Source organism: Hemicordylus capensis, chromosome 6 (assembly GCF_027244095.1).
Source record: "Hemicordylus capensis ecotype Gifberg chromosome 6, rHemCap1.1.pri, whole genome shotgun sequence".
NCBI classification, from domain to species: domain Eukaryota; kingdom Metazoa; phylum Chordata; class Lepidosauria; order Squamata; family Cordylidae; genus Hemicordylus; species Hemicordylus capensis.
The window spans coordinates 137,721,990-137,739,251 of record NC_069662.1 but is presented as its reverse complement, the minus strand read 5'-3'; the positions used below and the strand labels follow the sequence as shown (position 1 = coordinate 137,739,251).

At 43.1% G+C, this 17,262-nt stretch overlaps 1 protein-coding gene across 14 annotated transcripts in view; it reads right to left on the bottom strand.

Annotated features, from left to right (window-relative positions):
- SLC39A12 (solute carrier family 39 member 12) overlaps positions 1 to 6,598 on the bottom strand; it is a 51,164-nt gene extending 44,566 nt beyond the window's left edge. For 3 of the 14 annotated variants that reach the window (XM_053259754.1, XM_053259758.1, XM_053259766.1), the window contains exons 1-4: positions 6,359 to 6,586; positions 5,900 to 6,067; positions 4,028 to 4,376; positions 1,289 to 1,570 (exon numbers count right to left, since the gene is read on the bottom strand). In XM_053259754.1, coding sequence (XP_053115729.1) covers positions 1,289 to 1,570; positions 4,028 to 4,300 — 555 coding nt within the window. In that variant the 5' untranslated portion in view covers positions 4,301 to 4,376; positions 5,900 to 6,067; positions 6,359 to 6,586. The other 11 variants (XM_053259765.1, XM_053259759.1, XM_053259755.1 and 8 more) reach the window with 11 other exon arrangements.
- Between the last annotated feature and the right edge of the window lie 10,664 nt (positions 6,599 to 17,262).

Below are 17,262 nucleotides of genomic sequence, written 5' to 3'. Positions count from 1 at the left end.
GGATATTACACCACTCCTATTCTACCATGCAGCTATGGAGGAGCCATAACTCAAGAGTAGCAAGAGCATCTGTATCAAACAATCTTAAGACTGTCAAAGGACTATTTAATTTCAGTAATTCAGGAGTAATTTAGCCATTTTCCCTTATCAACCATGATGGAAACAGACTGGTCGACATGATGTGTGGTACTTAGAGCTCCAACAGAACTTGCGGCACCACTGCTGCAGATCTGGAAATGGTGGCACTACTGTACAGAAAGGCCAATGGCGCTAGGAGTGTGTAGGGCTCCCCAAGATGGAGCCAGTCACCATGGGTAAATATGGCAAGCGTCATGTGGGGGATTCCCCTGCCTGGGTCTTGCAGGGAGGACCCTATTGGGTGGGGGAAGAAGTAGACATCAGTACACACACCTGGAAGCATTCATGCTAGCCCCGGCAGGGAGACGTTGCCTTGCTAGCAACAGCATAGCTTTGCAGGACTGAGAGCAGCTCTCACGAGATCTCAGGCTGAGATCTCACAAGACTTGCCCCTGCTTTCAGGAGCTATATAAGGGAGGACTGGCCAGTGATGAGGGGCCAGTCCAATAAGAGGGCTCAGCATAGAAGGAGCCCTGGGATTCTGACTGAGCCTTGGGGGAAAAACATTAGGATGGGGCTGTTGAACAGCCCTGTCTGTAAGCCTTAAAGCACCCCCTGGCTGAACACTCTGAGGCCACCTCAAGCTCCTTTGGCAGCGGAAGGCAGATTGCTGCACTGAGAGCCTGACAGAGTGTTCGTGTATTTTTCCCATTGTAGCAAATGGGAAAAACTGTGGTAACCCTGACAGCACGACTGCCCATTCTCTACGTCCCTCTGCAAGTTCTACCAGAGGCCTAAGAACTCCACATCATGTCAGCCATTATGATATGCCAGCACACCATAATGTTTTGCCGATACTCCAAAGCTTTGAATTCCTGACCACTTTTACTGCTGTTCATCAACCAGATTAGAAAGCCTACGTTATGACCTTCATTGCTTTGTGCTGCGTTCATGGCTCACCACATTCCTCAACGACTTCAGGTTTGGCTTGAACTCAGAGTGGTGAATCACTATCTCAACATATGTTAAAATATTCATGAGGCCACTAGGACAGAATCTACACACCCACCCAGCTCCATCAACTGGCAGTCATTTTAATGTCATTAAAAACTACTGTAAAAGAGCAATGCAACCCTTCTTTGGACAACAATGGACACAGGCCACCCAAAGAATCCACCATCCAGCCTTGTGCATTACTTTATCCTTTTACCTGTTTTCCAGAGATATTAAAATGCTTCCTTATTGCATCCAGAACATCTTCAGTTTCATTCCGTGAGAAATAATTGCAGTCTTCAATGGTTCTTAAACAGAGCATGCCTTTCAGATAAAAATTATAATCCCCTTTCCTCAGACCGAGCTCTGATGAACAGGTGTCTCTTTGATGAGTGATATAATACAGAAGAATGAGGGAAATTTTCTGAAACACTTCTTCGTTGAGATGGTCTCTTAAATCTCCTCCAGCAACTAATATCAAATCATCTGATTCAAGGCACTGTGAATAAGAAAAATAAATTAAGTTGCAATAGGCCATGACATTATGTTCCAATGAATGCCAGAATGAATCTAAATCAGGCTGGTTCAAATATTCAGATCTGACATCTAAGTCGAATCACAGAACAGGCATATGGCTTGGAGTTAATAGCCAATAAACAGAGGTGAACTTCAATAGTCTAATGTATTTTAAGTACACCATCATCTTCACCAGAGCGTCACACGCAGTGGTCTCTTGAAAGGCAAAAGAAATTTCCTGTTCAAGAAATAAGAAGTGATTGTTGCCTCTGATGAAGTGTGTGCCAAACTTGGAACAGGTTGAGCAACTGTAATTCTGTGAAGAAAGCAATTTCTTCCTACACATTTTGAGATGTGGCTTTGCTGTTCTGAAGATCAGTGCTGCCCTCCATTCTGCTCGGCCATCTCCCCAGCCACCACTGTGCATGCATTTCCTGCCACAGGGCTGGCCCTTTCATTAGGCATGGTTAGGGAGTCACCACAGGAAGTGAATATGAGGGGGTGGCAGCTGCAGGGGCTCATCCATTTCCACACTCACTCCTCCTCCTTCCTGGAGGAGAGGTGTGGAGCTGCCTGCTGCAGCAGCATCAGAAGGGGAGCTGTCAGCAACTCTGTCTTCTTGCCCTGTGCCCTCTTTAAAGCCTTCAGGGGTCAGCAACCTTGCTTCCATATAGTTTTACAAATATTTCTCAGCAGCTGCAGGGTGTGAAATGGCAAGCTGTGCACTGAATGGTGCCTTGGTTTTCATGAATTTACAAGATCCATGTGCACTAAAGAGAAGAGGCATCCACTCACCTACTCAGAGATGAAACTTCTAGAGACCCGGGGGAGGAAGCTGAACCAGAAGAATGACAATTCTTGTAACTTATACAATGTTTTAACAAAACTTAGTCACCCCTAAAAGGCAAAAAAAGAGGGGAGAAATGGAGAAAAGAGGGGGGGAAAGCAGCAATTCCCAAAGACCAGTTCCAGAAAATAGGCACTGACCCTGGTAAATATAGCCATTTAGAAAATATTGAGGTAATTCATAAAATCAAAAACTGCTCTCTACCCGGGTTTGGGAGCTGTGTGTGCACCCAAATTTTTAGTTGTGTGAAAGCAAGGTAAGAAGAAAACCTGGGTAGAAGTGATTGTGTGGAAGGTAGGAGGAAAACCTGGGTATCTCTTCCTCCTGCCTTGCTTCCACATAATCACTTCTACCCAGATTTTCTTCTTACCTTGCTTTCACACAACTGAAAATTGGGAGCATACACAGCTAGCTCCCAAACCCTGGTAGAACATAATTTTTGATTGTGTGAATGACCTCATTGTATATGGATTTGGAGAACAACTTCCATGGGGCTTACCAAGTGCCAAAGGAAATAATCAAGTCAGACTATGAGGATACAGAAGGGTGAGTAAATTCCACAATACAAGTTTATAGTACAGGCCCATATTGTCTGGGAGACTTTCCAGTCACTTTAGTTTATATTTTATATCATCAGAGGGTAACATGAAGTTTATTGAGATGTCACTAATTATTTCCAGCAAAGATTTTTGCTTCTTTTTCCAATGTCAGATCTTTCTTCATAAAAGGGGATAAAGCACTCTGCACATAAGACATTCTTTTCCAGTATTAAATTACATGATCCACTGACAAAACACACACACCACAACACACAAAACTTTGGTTCTGGGTCTGAGTTTCTCTGGCTTGTTTGTCCTTGTGGATAAATGAATATTTCTTTACCTTGTGTAAGGTTTGTATTAATTACCATATATGTATGTTGAGTTCTGGTATAATTGGGTTATAAAGGCATGTTAAGTTAGATTGTGCCAAGTGGAAGAAACTGCGGGAATGCTGCTTGTGGTAGCAGCAGCATCCTTGCTGTCTTCTGAGCCTGCAATAGCATCACTGCAGTGTGCACCATCTCCATAACAATGTGAATCATTTCAGCCATACACAAAATGGCAAGAAGCCATGGGAAACACATCTCATGTTGCCATTTGGGTTCTGCAAATCTCTAACCACATGGGACCGATATTGGCCTACTAGACTCCTTTTATAGCCCCTTCTGTAAAATCTACAACTGAAGAATAGCCAACTACATGGAACATAGGAAGCTGCCTTATAGATCCACCATTGGTCCATCTAGTTCAGTATTTTCTATGACAGCAGATTCTCCAAGGTTTTAGGCAGGAGATTGAGCATGGGACCTTTTGCATGCAAAGCAGATGATCTACCACTACAGCTCAATGTTATAAAAATGAAATGGTAATTTAAAATGTACTTGTACACTCAAAGGCCTGCATTTCTCTTGAAAGCAGGGAACATACAATATGAATAATTTTTAAAAAATCAGAATTTCATTTTTGATGAACTTTGAGATAATGCAAAGGAAGGTTTTACTTTTCCTAAATTATTTATACAATTTTTCCTTTTACCACTTGATGCACTAACCAGATTGCAGTCTGCTTGCATCCCATAAATCCACTGTGGACACATTGTTTTCTCCAGCAACATCCTGATAATTTCTCTTGATTGGTTCTGGTGGCATTCAGTGCAATTGTCAGCTGAAAGGATATGCAAAGCATCCATCAAATAGCTGTGGCTGGAGAAATGGTTGATGTTCTCCATCAGCTCTTCCTCAGGTTGTGTTCCTGCAGTGTTTGGGCCAAATATAAAAGTCAAAGATGCTATCCAAAGAATTGGATGCTTAGTCAGAAAACACATTTTCTCTTCTTCCTGCAGTGTGCGTCTGTGTTGGATGTTGAATTGTAGTAGGCAGTTCCCAGCTTCAGCTTGAAACCTGAGGAATTTATGTAATAAAGAGTGGGGGAAACCCCTTAATTAGAGTGGCTGCAATATGTTTGGAAGGATTTATTAATTGGTTGGCTAAGCTGATTTGCAGTGACAAGCTGTTTGTGTTCAACGGGGAGTAGGTAGGGAGCTTATAGCAGGCAAGCAGCAGGAAACGAAGTTGATTGTAGCCATAATTGTTCTGCAGAATTACACATAAAAAGTTGATTCAGATGGATAATTCCTCTGCCTGCACTGATAAAAAAATCTTTCCAGGAAATTGTTGCTTTCTTATTAACAAATGTGATAATGGTAGGCTTCTGTGATAAGTTTAGGGGAAAGGTTATTGGTTTCTCTTGCACTGCATAATGTAAGGATTAGGGATATTCAGTGTAGATTGTATATTAGTACTACTCAGCAAACATATCAACTCGTTTTCTTTCATCTTTACCACTAATAGCTCATTCCTATGGAGCTATGGACTGAGAAACAGCACACAGGTTCTGCTCCACTTTGCTTCAACATCTCTAGGCTTCTTCTACACATGACGGAAAACTGAGGTAGAAGGATCCTGAAGAGGTAAAACAAACTGCGCCAGATTGCAGGTGGTTGATTCCAGTTCTCAATGCTCCTTCCTGACACAAAAAACAACCAACGCCTCCCCACCCCCCGCAAATAGACAAGTAGCAAAGCAGAAGGAAAGGCTCTTTGTTAGCTCTTTACCTGCTGTGCTAGTTTTTTGTTTACAAGGAGGTTTCAATAAAAGTGTGAATGCTCAAAAATGGTATCCCCTGCACTTGCAGTCTGAAGTGGTACAGTCTGTTCTACCACGTCAGCGCTCCATTACCACATTCTGCTGTTCCTGTAGACCAGGCCTACCTTTGAAACCACTCTAAATAAGCTCTTTCATTAGTTAAATATAACCCTAAGATCTTCTTTTGGTCAAAACGTAATGATTTTCTCTTCATGCCAGAAGGAATAACTTGCAAAGATGTCATTTTGTCAAATGGTTAAATAAATATTGGAAATGAACCAAGATTCCCTCATGCCTATGTAAAGATAATCCTACAGGCATCCAGCTTATTGTAAATGCATTTTGAGATATCCCAGGGCACTTCTCATAAATGCCGTTCATCCTGATGTAGTATCACTGCTGCAATAGAAGCTGAACCTTTGCTTTGAAATAGGAAGTTTATTAGCCTAATCCAACTGATGAATACAATACCCGACTCCCTTTCCTGGAAACAGCCTATGTACACCGCCCATGCCCGATATACACAATGTCAGACCTGGTTTACTATGAAAGAATTTAGGTTTGCTTACATAATAAAGCCATTCTAAGCAACTCCAAAAATGCCTGCCAAAGCAGTTTCTGGCATACAGTCAACCAGAAAGTTAACACTGTGTGGAAATTTTGAGAGCTTATGATAGTTTAAAATAGTTTAAGTTTTAGGATGTTATTAAGAAAGTGGTTAGTATTGAAAAACATTGTAAGAAGCAACCTCCGCACCATTTTGAACTCTTTTTTCTTACCTTTGGTCAGGGAGAAAAAAGGGAGGATTGTGAATCTTTGGTTTTGTAGCCTTTTGAATCCCCCAAAGTATTTAGCTGCTGGGAAGTCCAGTGTTTTTAAAATTCCTTGCTGGTGCTCTGGAAGCCGGAGAGGATTAGTTTATTTCTGCCTTGAAAAGTTTCTGGTTGCTATGGAGAGTGCTGTACTTAAGGTAACAATGGAGGTGGATAGACATTTATTCAAGTCATTCCACGCAGCTTCCAGAAATCACATTATAAAGTAAGTGTAGATAACTCATTTGAGTGTGTGTGTGTATATATGTATATGTGTGTGTGTATATACACACACACATACTCAAAAGAGTTATCTACACTTACTTTGTGTGTGTGTGTGTGTGTGTGTGTGTGTGTGTATACACACACACACACACATACACGCAGACATCTCCTAGTTAACTTCACTGGAAAGTAAAAGGATACATCTGCTAAACAACTAATCTCCAATAGTTGATACTGCAATTTCAAGTCACTATTTCTCAACCCAGCTGTGCAGAGCATTGACCAGAAAGTCTGCCTCTAAAATGACATTCTTCTTTTCTATAAAAGAGAAGAAACAGAATTAAAAAATATTTACATATTTTACATCTACAGGTTACATATGTATGTACAAGAAACTCTGGGACTTGTAGTATAAGTGACAGGGAGGTGTATGCCATCCTAAGTGACATCCTCTCCACAGAACTACAAGCCCCAGGGCTCAGGAGCTCCAACTAGGGTTCTGCACGGAACCAGTTCGGAGGCCCTGGACTCCAAACCGGTTCAAAAGACTGGTGGTTCAGCTGGTTCAAAGGCGGTGGGGGTCTCCCTTTAAGAGCAGAGGAGGGGGCACTTACCCCTCCCATCGCTCCCCCCCCCCGGCGTCCGTGTTTCTTAATGCCCATCGGAGTGACAGCGTACCTTCCTGCCACCGCATTGTCCTCGTCTTCTGGATATGACTGGAAGTTGCTGATGTGCCTGCGTGTGAAGGAGCATCGGTGACTTCCAGTCATATGTGGAAGACGAGGGCAACGAGGTGGCAGGGAGGTACGCTACTGCCCCGATGGGCATTGAGAAACCTGGATGCCAGCGGGGGGAAGCGGCAGGAGGGGTAAGTGCAATCTCTCCCACTCTTAAAGGGAGACCCCCACCGCCTTCGAGCTTCCCAGTCGCGGTTCTGTGCACATCCCTAGCTCCAACTATCCATGTTTCCTTGTGCAGTATGTGAGCCAGTGTCTCAAGGGTATTCGTCACACTTATTTAATTAATATACATACATAATTTATTAATTATTATTATTTATTTATTCCATTTCCATACTGCCCTTCCAAAATGGCTCAGGGCGGTTTACAATTAAAACAGAACAATTAGAATCAATTAACAATTTAAACAGAGATTATAAAACACCATCAAACAATAATTAAACAATCAGAACAGTATAAAAATACCCTGAAAAACCAGGTTACAACATTAAAAACCCTTCACAACAGTTTAAAGACCCTGGAAGGCCAGGCTCTCCTGAAGGCCGATAAAGGGTTCGAATGACAGATTTCTGCCATGTAACATGTTTGGCTATGAATATGAATCAAGTAGCCCCAAACAGCAGGAGTTTAAACAAAGGGCCCTAAAGATGCAAAACACCCCCAAATATTTTTCAGGTTTTTCAAAACAGATAAAGCCTTGCATGAGGGGAGGGGCCCCGTCTTGCAACTCCAAGTAACTCTGTGTGGAATACTTCCTGTGCTCTGCCTGCTTTGATTGGTTATTCTCGGCAGGAAAACCTCTTTGTATACTCTGCCTTGGACACCTGCACATTTTAGAGCAAGTTAGATAGCACCAAAGGAACACAAGTGGACATATTTAGCATAAATACCATAAGTGTGTGCGTTTGGAGTGTTGGAAGGAAATCCTAATGCCAGTTCAATATGTGAGCTCACACAAAGTAGTACAATTTCACCACGCTTTATCTCAGCATTCCTTCCACCGTTCCACACACCTATTGGTGGAACAATGCCATATACCATTAAGGGCCCTGAATATCTTTACTGTGCAATTTACTGATTTCCATATTTTCTAGCAACCAAGCAATATGGGAATATTAAGAAGCTTTCTAAAATTCTGTCCTTGGCTAACAGCAGAAAGCATTCTTTGCGTGCCACCAGCTCAGCAAAGAGCTTAAATTTATTTACACGCCAGTGTGGGCGATGATATTTTAATGATGCCCCTTGGTAACGTGCTGCATTCTGACAGAGGCTCACAATTGCTATGCAACTGCCATTGCCAAACTGGTGAATAACTTATTTTAACAAACTTAGTAAATGAGCTTGGAGGCTCCTTGCTAAGCACAGCAATTATGAGGCACACAAAGGCCATGCTATCAGTGTGCCGTGTGCACATCTCCTGTAATTAGATCTGTGGAGAGGCACTATTAAGGAAAGGAGGTTGCATGATGCACAAAATAAAGTGCTGACGGGGTGCATGTGGCAAAGTGTGCCAACGCAGAAGAGATGCCATCAATTATATCCACACTTTGGATGCTGTTGCAAACATGCACACGTTGTGTTAAATATCAAGCCTCACAAAACACTGGATGACATAAAGGAAGCTGAGCAGCTGTTCTGTCAAGTCTCAAATGAGATTTCAGGGCTCAGACTAGAACCCTGTGGGTTTTGTAGTGTTTACTCAGCTCACCTAGCTAAATGGTGATGAACCGTAGTAGAACAGAGCCCCCTGCAGGCTGTGATGTACCAGAGAACAGTATCCTACAGACCTCAGATCCAATTGGCCTCTGGTGATCCAAGATAGCATTGGCTGCCAAGAAAATAAATCTACATCCTAAAGTGGTAATTTCTTGCTCAACAGGAAGTCTGCCACAACCTGTTGCTCCTCTGTGCCATCTGTGTGAATGATGCCTTCTCCTTCTTGTTTTAACTCCTCTCTGCATCAACCTGCCCCCCTGGAATGCCCCTGACTGCATTCCCAGCTCTTGTGTGTTTCCAAGTTCTGGACTTCTTATCGATCTGCTGTCTCCACTGCACTCTGAATTCTTAGCATTCCTTTCTTCCAGTGCTCTAATTGTGGTGGAAAGGAAGGGCCCCATGAATTAAATTCACAAGCCCCAATCCCTGACATGCCCCCATTTTAACAAAATCACACCCCCTATAGCCTTCTAAAAATATTGGCTGAAGGAGGGGGGAATCACAAAAGATAAGGGGCTCAAGCAGTGTTCTCTCTAATTTTTTAAAATCTGTGTGCAGAATGAATTTTGTTATGAGCAGCAGAATCAAGGCAGTGTATGCGGATGTGCATTCAGAGTGGGGCCTAATCCTAATTCATCTTGAGCGGGATCTAAAATTAACTGAGCGTACATTAAAAAAATGTGTGAGAGAGCACGCATGCTTTAGAGTAGGCTTAGGCCCCCCCTGCCCCCCCGCCACAATAACTTCCTTGACCTCCTGCCCAGGGCTGGCACCTTTTCAAAAATCCCGCCACCTCAGACGAGGTGCATATGATAGAGTGCATTTCTCTAGAGTGAAACTAAGCTTCTGAAAAGCATGGGCTAATGATAAACTGCTTCTGAGAATGTACAGAGTTGTTTTCCCTTCTGATTTGGAACAATTTTTAAAAAGGGTAACTTGGAGGCTGTATGTGTGTCCTCTCCAAAGGCTGCGGGTGTTTTTGTTTTGAAACAAACTGTCTTATCAAAAGTAGAAAAGTTAGGGCTTCTGAAAACCAACACTCTGACCCCCTACCCCCTGGCTTTCGATTCTCCTGGAAATGTTTCACACGGGGCTTTTAAAGCCCTTTAACTTGCATCTCCTCCGGAATGGAGGGTGTACATTCACATATCGGCAGGATTTACCCCGAAGTCTCTGTGAGTTTTCGGGGAGCAGTTCACACAAAATTTGGGTTTTTCACTGTGCATTAGAGTGTAGCTTGATTTATATCCGGGGTTAAAAAAAAAAAAGCACTATTTGCATCGGTTTTTGGAGACAACTTCAAGTTTGCAGTAAAGCCTCCCAGTAAACTTGCGGCAAAACCTGCTGTGTTTAAAGGTCCCTGTTCTGCCAGCTGATCAGAAGAATCAAGTTCTCCCTATCAAACTGAGGGAAATAAAATGCAATTGCTTCATTGTTTATGAAGTATCTTCTTTCTATTGAAGGAGCATTTCTTTTCTCAACCTCTTAATAGTGTTGTATTAATTATGATTACAATAATGTATTTTATTAGTATCTAATAATTAGTATTATTATCAGTATAGCTCAGAAACTGCATGGTGCTGAGTCACTCAATCAGTGGGGCCATTCACATGACCAGGCCTATCTGGGCTTGCACAGCCTTACCCTGGGTAGGGTTGCTCATGTGGAGCACCAGATCAGTCCCGATCCTGATGCTCTTCACTGGGGTAGCCCAGGTTTTGTACCTGGGCTTATAGTGAGGTAGAAAGGTATGAGCAAGCCTTCATCCCAACCATTCATAGAGCTGGTTAGCAAGAGGACCTGGTAGTAGGGAAATCTCCCAAACCACTGCGCTCCTTGTACAGTGCATTGTGGGATTTCTGGAGGTTGAGGTTTTTTTAAACTGTGTGAGGAATGAGTTTTGTTCTGGGCGGGAGTATCATGGCAGTGTCTGCACACATGCATTCAGAATGGGGCCTTCCTGATTCAACCTGAGCGGGATTTAAAATTAACTGAGCTGACATCAAAAAACTTGTGAGTGCAGGCATGTGCACATGCCTTAGAGGGAACACTGGGCTTCACCGCTTGCTGCAGCGTGGATTCTGTGTGCACGAGCAGCATGGCTGAAGGGAAACTGCATTCGTCTGGGGGAGGGAGTGGGACCAATCCTGCCTTCCCCCTTTCCTTCCCCAGCTCCAGGACCAACAGTCATGTGAACAACCTTGTTCTCTAGAAGTTCATACTAGGAGAGCTGTCATGAGAGAACCTGAGGCTACCCACACAAGGGGTTAGAGATCTTGTAGCATTTATAGTTCACTTCTTTTTGGAAAATGGGAGCTTTGGCCATAAAAACAAACAACAACCCTGCTATTGTTTACAAAGTCATTTTTCCTGGCATGAAGGAAAGATGAAACAAGAGCCTCTGGTTTTCCCAGAAATTGTCGCCTTGTTTTTAGGAACATAGGAACATAGGAAGCTGCCATATACTGAGTCAGACCATTGGTCTATCTAGCTCAGTATTGTCTTAACAGACTGGCAGCAGCTTCTCCAAGGCTGCAGGCAGGAATCTCTCTCAGCCCTATCTTGGAGAAGCCAGGGAGAAAACTTGAAACCTTCTGCTCTTCCCAGAGTGGCTCAATCCCCTGAGGGGAGTATCTTATAGTGCTCACACTTCTAGTCTCCCATTCATATACAACTAGGGCAGACCCTGCTTACCTAAGGGGACAAGTCTCTCCCAGCTCTGCTACACGAGATTCTTTAACCACACATGCTAGGGATCAACATGCAAAACATATTTTATTATTTAACATATTAACTCACTTAATTCTCCAATTTGCACCTTGAACTTGTACACAAACTCGTGGGTTTGAAATACATCCTCATGTTTCTATGCCAGGCTAATTGATTAGAGTAAAAGGCTAATCTAATCAGGAGAGACAGTACTCTTCTAGCCAGCTAGTCTACACAGTATGGTTACATGATCCCTATTTTAAACAAGCAAGAGGTTGTTTGGGTGCAGCATCAAATAGGAATGGACTGAAAGTTCCAGCATCAAATAGGAATCACCTTACACGATTTGGCCATGAGCATAGGCTCCTGAATTCTAATCCAGTTAATTATCTGGGTGTTTATCAAGAAAATTGTAGCTCCGCAATGTCGTAACTGTAATAATAGTTCCTCTAGTGCAGGGCTACTCAACTTCGGCCCTCCTGCAGATGTTGGCCTACAACTCCCATAATCCTTGGCTATTGGCCACTGTGGCTGGGAATTATGGGAGTTGTAGTCCAAAAACAGCTGGGGGGCCTAAGTTGAGCAGGCCTGCTCTAGTGCAGGGATGGGGAACCTTGGTGCTCCAGCTGTTGTTGAACTACAACTCCCATCATCCCCAGCCACACTCTGGGGCTGGTGGGAGTTGTAGTTCAAAAACAGCTGGAGGGCCAAGGTTCCCCACCCCTGCTCTAATGCATAGGTTATCTGTATTACATAGGTAGCTGCCTTATACTATGTCAGACCATTGGTCCATAATAAGGGTTGTTCTCCTGACCGGTAGTCAGGCAGAGAGGGAGGGAGGGTGGGGGTGGGGGGAGACAGGGTTGAACCTACCTTCCCCCAGACAATCTCTAGCCTCCTCTTCCACATGTTGGCATGCACCAACACAGTCCACGCTGCCCAACATATATAGGGAGCAGCTCCTGGCAGCACGGATCACTGGAGGCCTGGAAAACGAGTCCCAGCCTCCAGGTATCCCACAATGCACCACACTGTGCATTGGAGGAATCCCTGTGAGTTGGGTGCTCTGGGTACCCAGTTAGCCTGAACACCCCCCCCCCACCCCTATCTATCTATCTATCTATCTATTTATTTATTTATTCTTTCTTTCTTTCTTTCTTTCTTTCATTTAATATACAGCCTAATATCGCAATCTCTAGATGGTTTACAGAATTAAAACATCATATAAAATATAAAACATTTAAAATACATAAAAACATAAAATAGATTTTTTTTTAAAGCACATTAAAATTTTAAAATTTGAAATGACCCCAGGCCTGGAGTCACACCCTCTAATGTCGGTCAAGTTAGTGGATGTGGAAGTGCCGGAGCTGGGAGATATGCAGGCACACCACACAAGCCGTGCAACCTAGGCTGGGCTGATCTAGCCTGGGTTGGGCTGCTCGTGTGAACAGCGTCCCTGAATAGACCTTGCTTCTTCAGAAATGAGGTTGACAGAGAGGCAGTCCACACGTTAATAACTGGGGTAGAAGTCTACTACTCTAGTTGGAGAGCTGTGCATGATCCTATAGCGTGGCCAGGCTTGCTCAGTTTACCATGTTGTGTGCTTCAGGGCACCCCCAGACCAGAATCATAGCCATTTTCATAACAGGTTTGGAAGAGAAGCTTCATCCTGCTGCATGCCTGAGGTTACATGTCGTCCTGATTATTTTATTTTATTTTATTTTATTTGTCGTATTTTATACCACTCTGTATCAAATCTCAGGTTGCTTCACAATCCAGATCAAACTGCCACCAAAACCTAAAAAAAACCACATAAGCAGACTAAAGTTGCCATGCATACTACTTTAAAAAGTCATCAACAAAAAGCCTGATAAAACAGGTGTGCGTTTTCAAAAGTTGTTTAAAAACAGCCAGAGATGGGGAGATTTTGATTGCATTTGGGAGTGTGTTCCAGAGCCTAGGGGCAACCCTGGAGAAGGCCCGGATTTGGTTTGCCCCCAAGCCGTTTGGTGTCAACAGGACCTCCCCCAATGGTCTTAATAGGCAGCAGGGCCAATAAAGAAGGTGGCACTCAATTAAATTAGGTGCTTTTTGTTGCCTACAATAGGACTAAGGGGATGCCATTCTGATTGCTTCTGAGCATATGCAGAGGATCAGAGCAGACTAGTCAGAATTTTACAAAAGGTGATGGAATAGCAGCCTTCCTTCCACTCTTTTAATGAGCCTCTGTAGATAATACCACTCAAGGATATTTTCACTCTCTTCCAAGTAACAGTTTTGATGAGTAATTCCAGAGACAGATCTCCCCCACTCTCATTTCTATCCAGATCTCTATGTGTAGCAAAACACCTATTGAGTGCCCTTTGTTTAAGTGAAGGACCCGTGATAACACCCAGGATGCAGCCTGATTGATACTAAAATCATACTTTACATGGAGCAAGTGTTCAAAAGACTTTAGCCCTCACCACTTATGGCTTCCAGCTATGCTTTGAACTATAAAAAGCTCTCCCGTGAGGGCATGGCTGGCTTGCATTTCTCTTGCATCCCAAATCACGTGCCCACACACCTCTGGAGAGAAGGACTCCAACCTAGACCTAAGGTAACTATGAAAAAGGCCTTTACATTATCTCTTTCTCTGAAGTCTTTCACTCCCAAACCTCTGTTCCCCCTGCTTAGTGCTATAACGTGGTAAATGTGTATTAGGGCAGCTTAAGCCATTAGCCGAGAATCTGGTACCCCTTAAGGGAAGACTTTTTCCAGCAAGCCTGCTGGGCACTAATCCTTGCCTTAATCCCCCTCTTTTCTCTTGCCTTAATCCCCCTCTTTTCTGTACCCTTGTTACCCCTCAATAAAGCAACTATTTGTTTTTGAGGCACGTGTCTATATTTATTTATTGTTAAATTTGAATACTGCCTTTCATTAAAGCAATCACAATGAACACAGAAAAAATAACACAAGACTATAAAAATTACACAATTAAAATATTAAGCTAGGATATAAAAACATAGCTCTGATGAAAAATATTTAAAATACAAGCACAATATAACCATACAAAATATAAAGAAGCAGCAGCAGCAGAGACAATCATATTAAAGCCTTGGTAAAAAGCCAGGATTTCACACGCTTTCTGAAAACTGTGATGGAGGCAGAGGAACAAATAGCCACCAGGAATGCATTCCAGAGTCTGGGGGCAGCAACAGAGAAGGCCCTGTCCCACGTGCACGATAGCCAAACCACCCCCTCAGATGACCTTGTCAAGTGGGCAGCAACCCTTAGAAGCAGGAGATCCCTCAGGTATCCAGGGCCCAAACCAGTGCAGCTCTTTTAAAATGGATGTGATATGATCCCAGCGGGCAGCTCCAGATAAAATCCTAGCTGCCGCATTTTGCACTAGCTGCAGTTTCCAATTATTGTTCAAGGGCAGCCCCACGCAGAGTTCATTACAGTAATCCAGCCATGACATGGCTAAGGCGTGGGTAACTGTGGCCAGATCTGCCTTCTCGAGAAAGGTATGCAACTGTCGCACTAGCCAAAGCTGGGCAAAGCCACCCCTGGCCACCGTCTCCACCTGAGCTTCCAAAAGCAGAGCTGGGTCAAGCAATACCCCCAAGCTGTGTACTTCCTTTGTCTCCTTCCAGGGCATCCATACCACGATCAACATTCCCTAGTACTTTAAAGTTAACATAGCTGTATACCAGTTTGCACCCACTTGAAGCGAATTTTCCCCACTTTAAGCAAAGCATAGTTATGAAGGGTGGTTACTACCACACTTCAGAGGAAACCTGGCAATGGTTTGCCAATTGTTTGTCAGTTGGAAACAAAGAAGGAGGCATTGTCTGTGATTGTGTGCTAAGCAGGATTACCCCTAAGCAGCATTACCCCTAAGCAGCATTACCCCTGGTCACTGTGGCTGGGGATTATGGGAGTTGATGTCCAAAAACACCTGGTGGGGTGGGGGGTTGGGAAGTTGAGCAGGCCTGTTCTAGACATTAACCAGGGGGTTAACCAACAAGGAGGGTTGCGGTACATCCATCATCCTTAAAAAAAGATAAATCAATAAGTTTTCATGTTGCCATTTATGCTCAAAAGCTTTCTTTTTAAAAGATTCAGCAAAAGAAGATCATGCAACAGATGATCATGATTATCTTCATGCTGAAAAGGTGGAACTTGCACCTGATTTTTGCGGATCACAATGCTGTTAAGGACGAAAAAAGCAAGTCAGGCTATTTTTTGGTAAGCTGGCAAACCTTATTAGCACTGCTGACCTTACATAACGTTGTCAAGACTCAACCCCGAGATGGTGCCTGCCCTTTAAAAGTCTCAAGGTGCCAGTGTACATGTTCCATTGTTCCACTTGCTTTAGCAGTCAAAACTCTCATTTTGGAGAATAGAAGAGGATGAGCAAAGAGACCATTGAAGCAGCAGGGTGAGAGGTAAATGCCTTCACTGTTGGAAGGAAAGGACTTTGCGCTGTCTCTTTGCCTCAGACAGTGGAGGACAGACTAGTAAGTCAGAGGGCTAGAAGGTCAAAGACATTTGGTCATCACTTCCTGCTGCTCTGATGCTATCCCTTTGAAATGTAGATTGCTAATCTTAGGGGATTCAACTTCCTTCCTCCTTCTCTCTCTTCCTACCTGGCTGTTGACCTTGCAACATGGCAAGTCTCTTGCCCTGCACCATATGTGCAGAGAAGATGGTGAATCCATCTGCATCCATTTAGATAGATAGATTAGAGATCCTAAATCCTCACTTTCCTATCTAGAATGGAGTTCCTTAATAAATACCTTTTATATTGATTTGAAACAAGCAATTGGCTCCAAGTTACTTTACTCTTAGCACACATGCATGCATAACTAAATCCGCTGTGTTTGTGCCTCTGTGCACTCTGCTATATTGAAAAAGGGATTCTCTCACCACAGAGAATTTCCAACATTCACCTCCTCTTGGTAGCGCAGAGCTTTAGGGAAGGGTACTGACTGTTCTCTGGGATAAAAATAAGAAGTGGTACAGGTGTGTCCCTGTTTGCATCCATTATGTGTTGGAGGGCATGTATGGGTATATTAAATGATAGAAATAACTAATTTAATCCCATTTTCTCCAAGGAGCAAACGATGTGGATTGATCTATTTTAATGACAAACCAATGAGATAGCTTGGGCTGAAATGCCGTAAGTTTGTTTGTTTGATTGTTTATCGTTAGTTTTATATACTGCTTTTCATTAAAATAATCTCAAAGCGGTATACAAAATAGTTAAAACAATACACAAATTTTAATTAAAATAGAAGAAAGTACAGCTGTTAATATAAATATAAAAACAATCTCTATTTAAACATTAAAAAACCTATATAAAACAATAATACATAAAACACAGAGTAGCAGAAGTAAAAACTAATCTTTTTTAAAAGCCTGGGTGAGGAGCCACATCTTTGTTTCCTAAAAACTGTGGTGGAAGCTGAGTCCGAATGCCAGCTGGGAGAGTATTCCAATGCTTGGGGGCAATGACTAAGAAGGCCCTGTCCACGCCCTTGACAGCTGAGCCTCTTCCACCATCGGCATGTGCAGCAGAGCCCCCTCTGATGATCTTGCCAAATGGGCAGAAACCCTTGAGAGCAGGTGGTCTTTCAGATATCCAAGTTGTCCAAAACCACCCAGTGAGGTGGTTAAAGGCTAAACTTAACAGGGACCATAACCTGGGCACCAGACACCCCTGGCAATAGTGTAGACACTACACATTACACATACATGTTTTGATATATGTTTTTCTGGTTGTATTTTGAGTGTGATTAATGTGTGTGGCACAACAGCATCTTTTCAAATGAAAAAGTGGCATTTGTCCACAGGGTGTCACTATTAAGCCTCCAATGTACTGTGTATTGCTTGGAGAAATAGCAGCAAGCATGATATTTTTGTCTGGACAGTTTCCCTGATTTCTCTGTT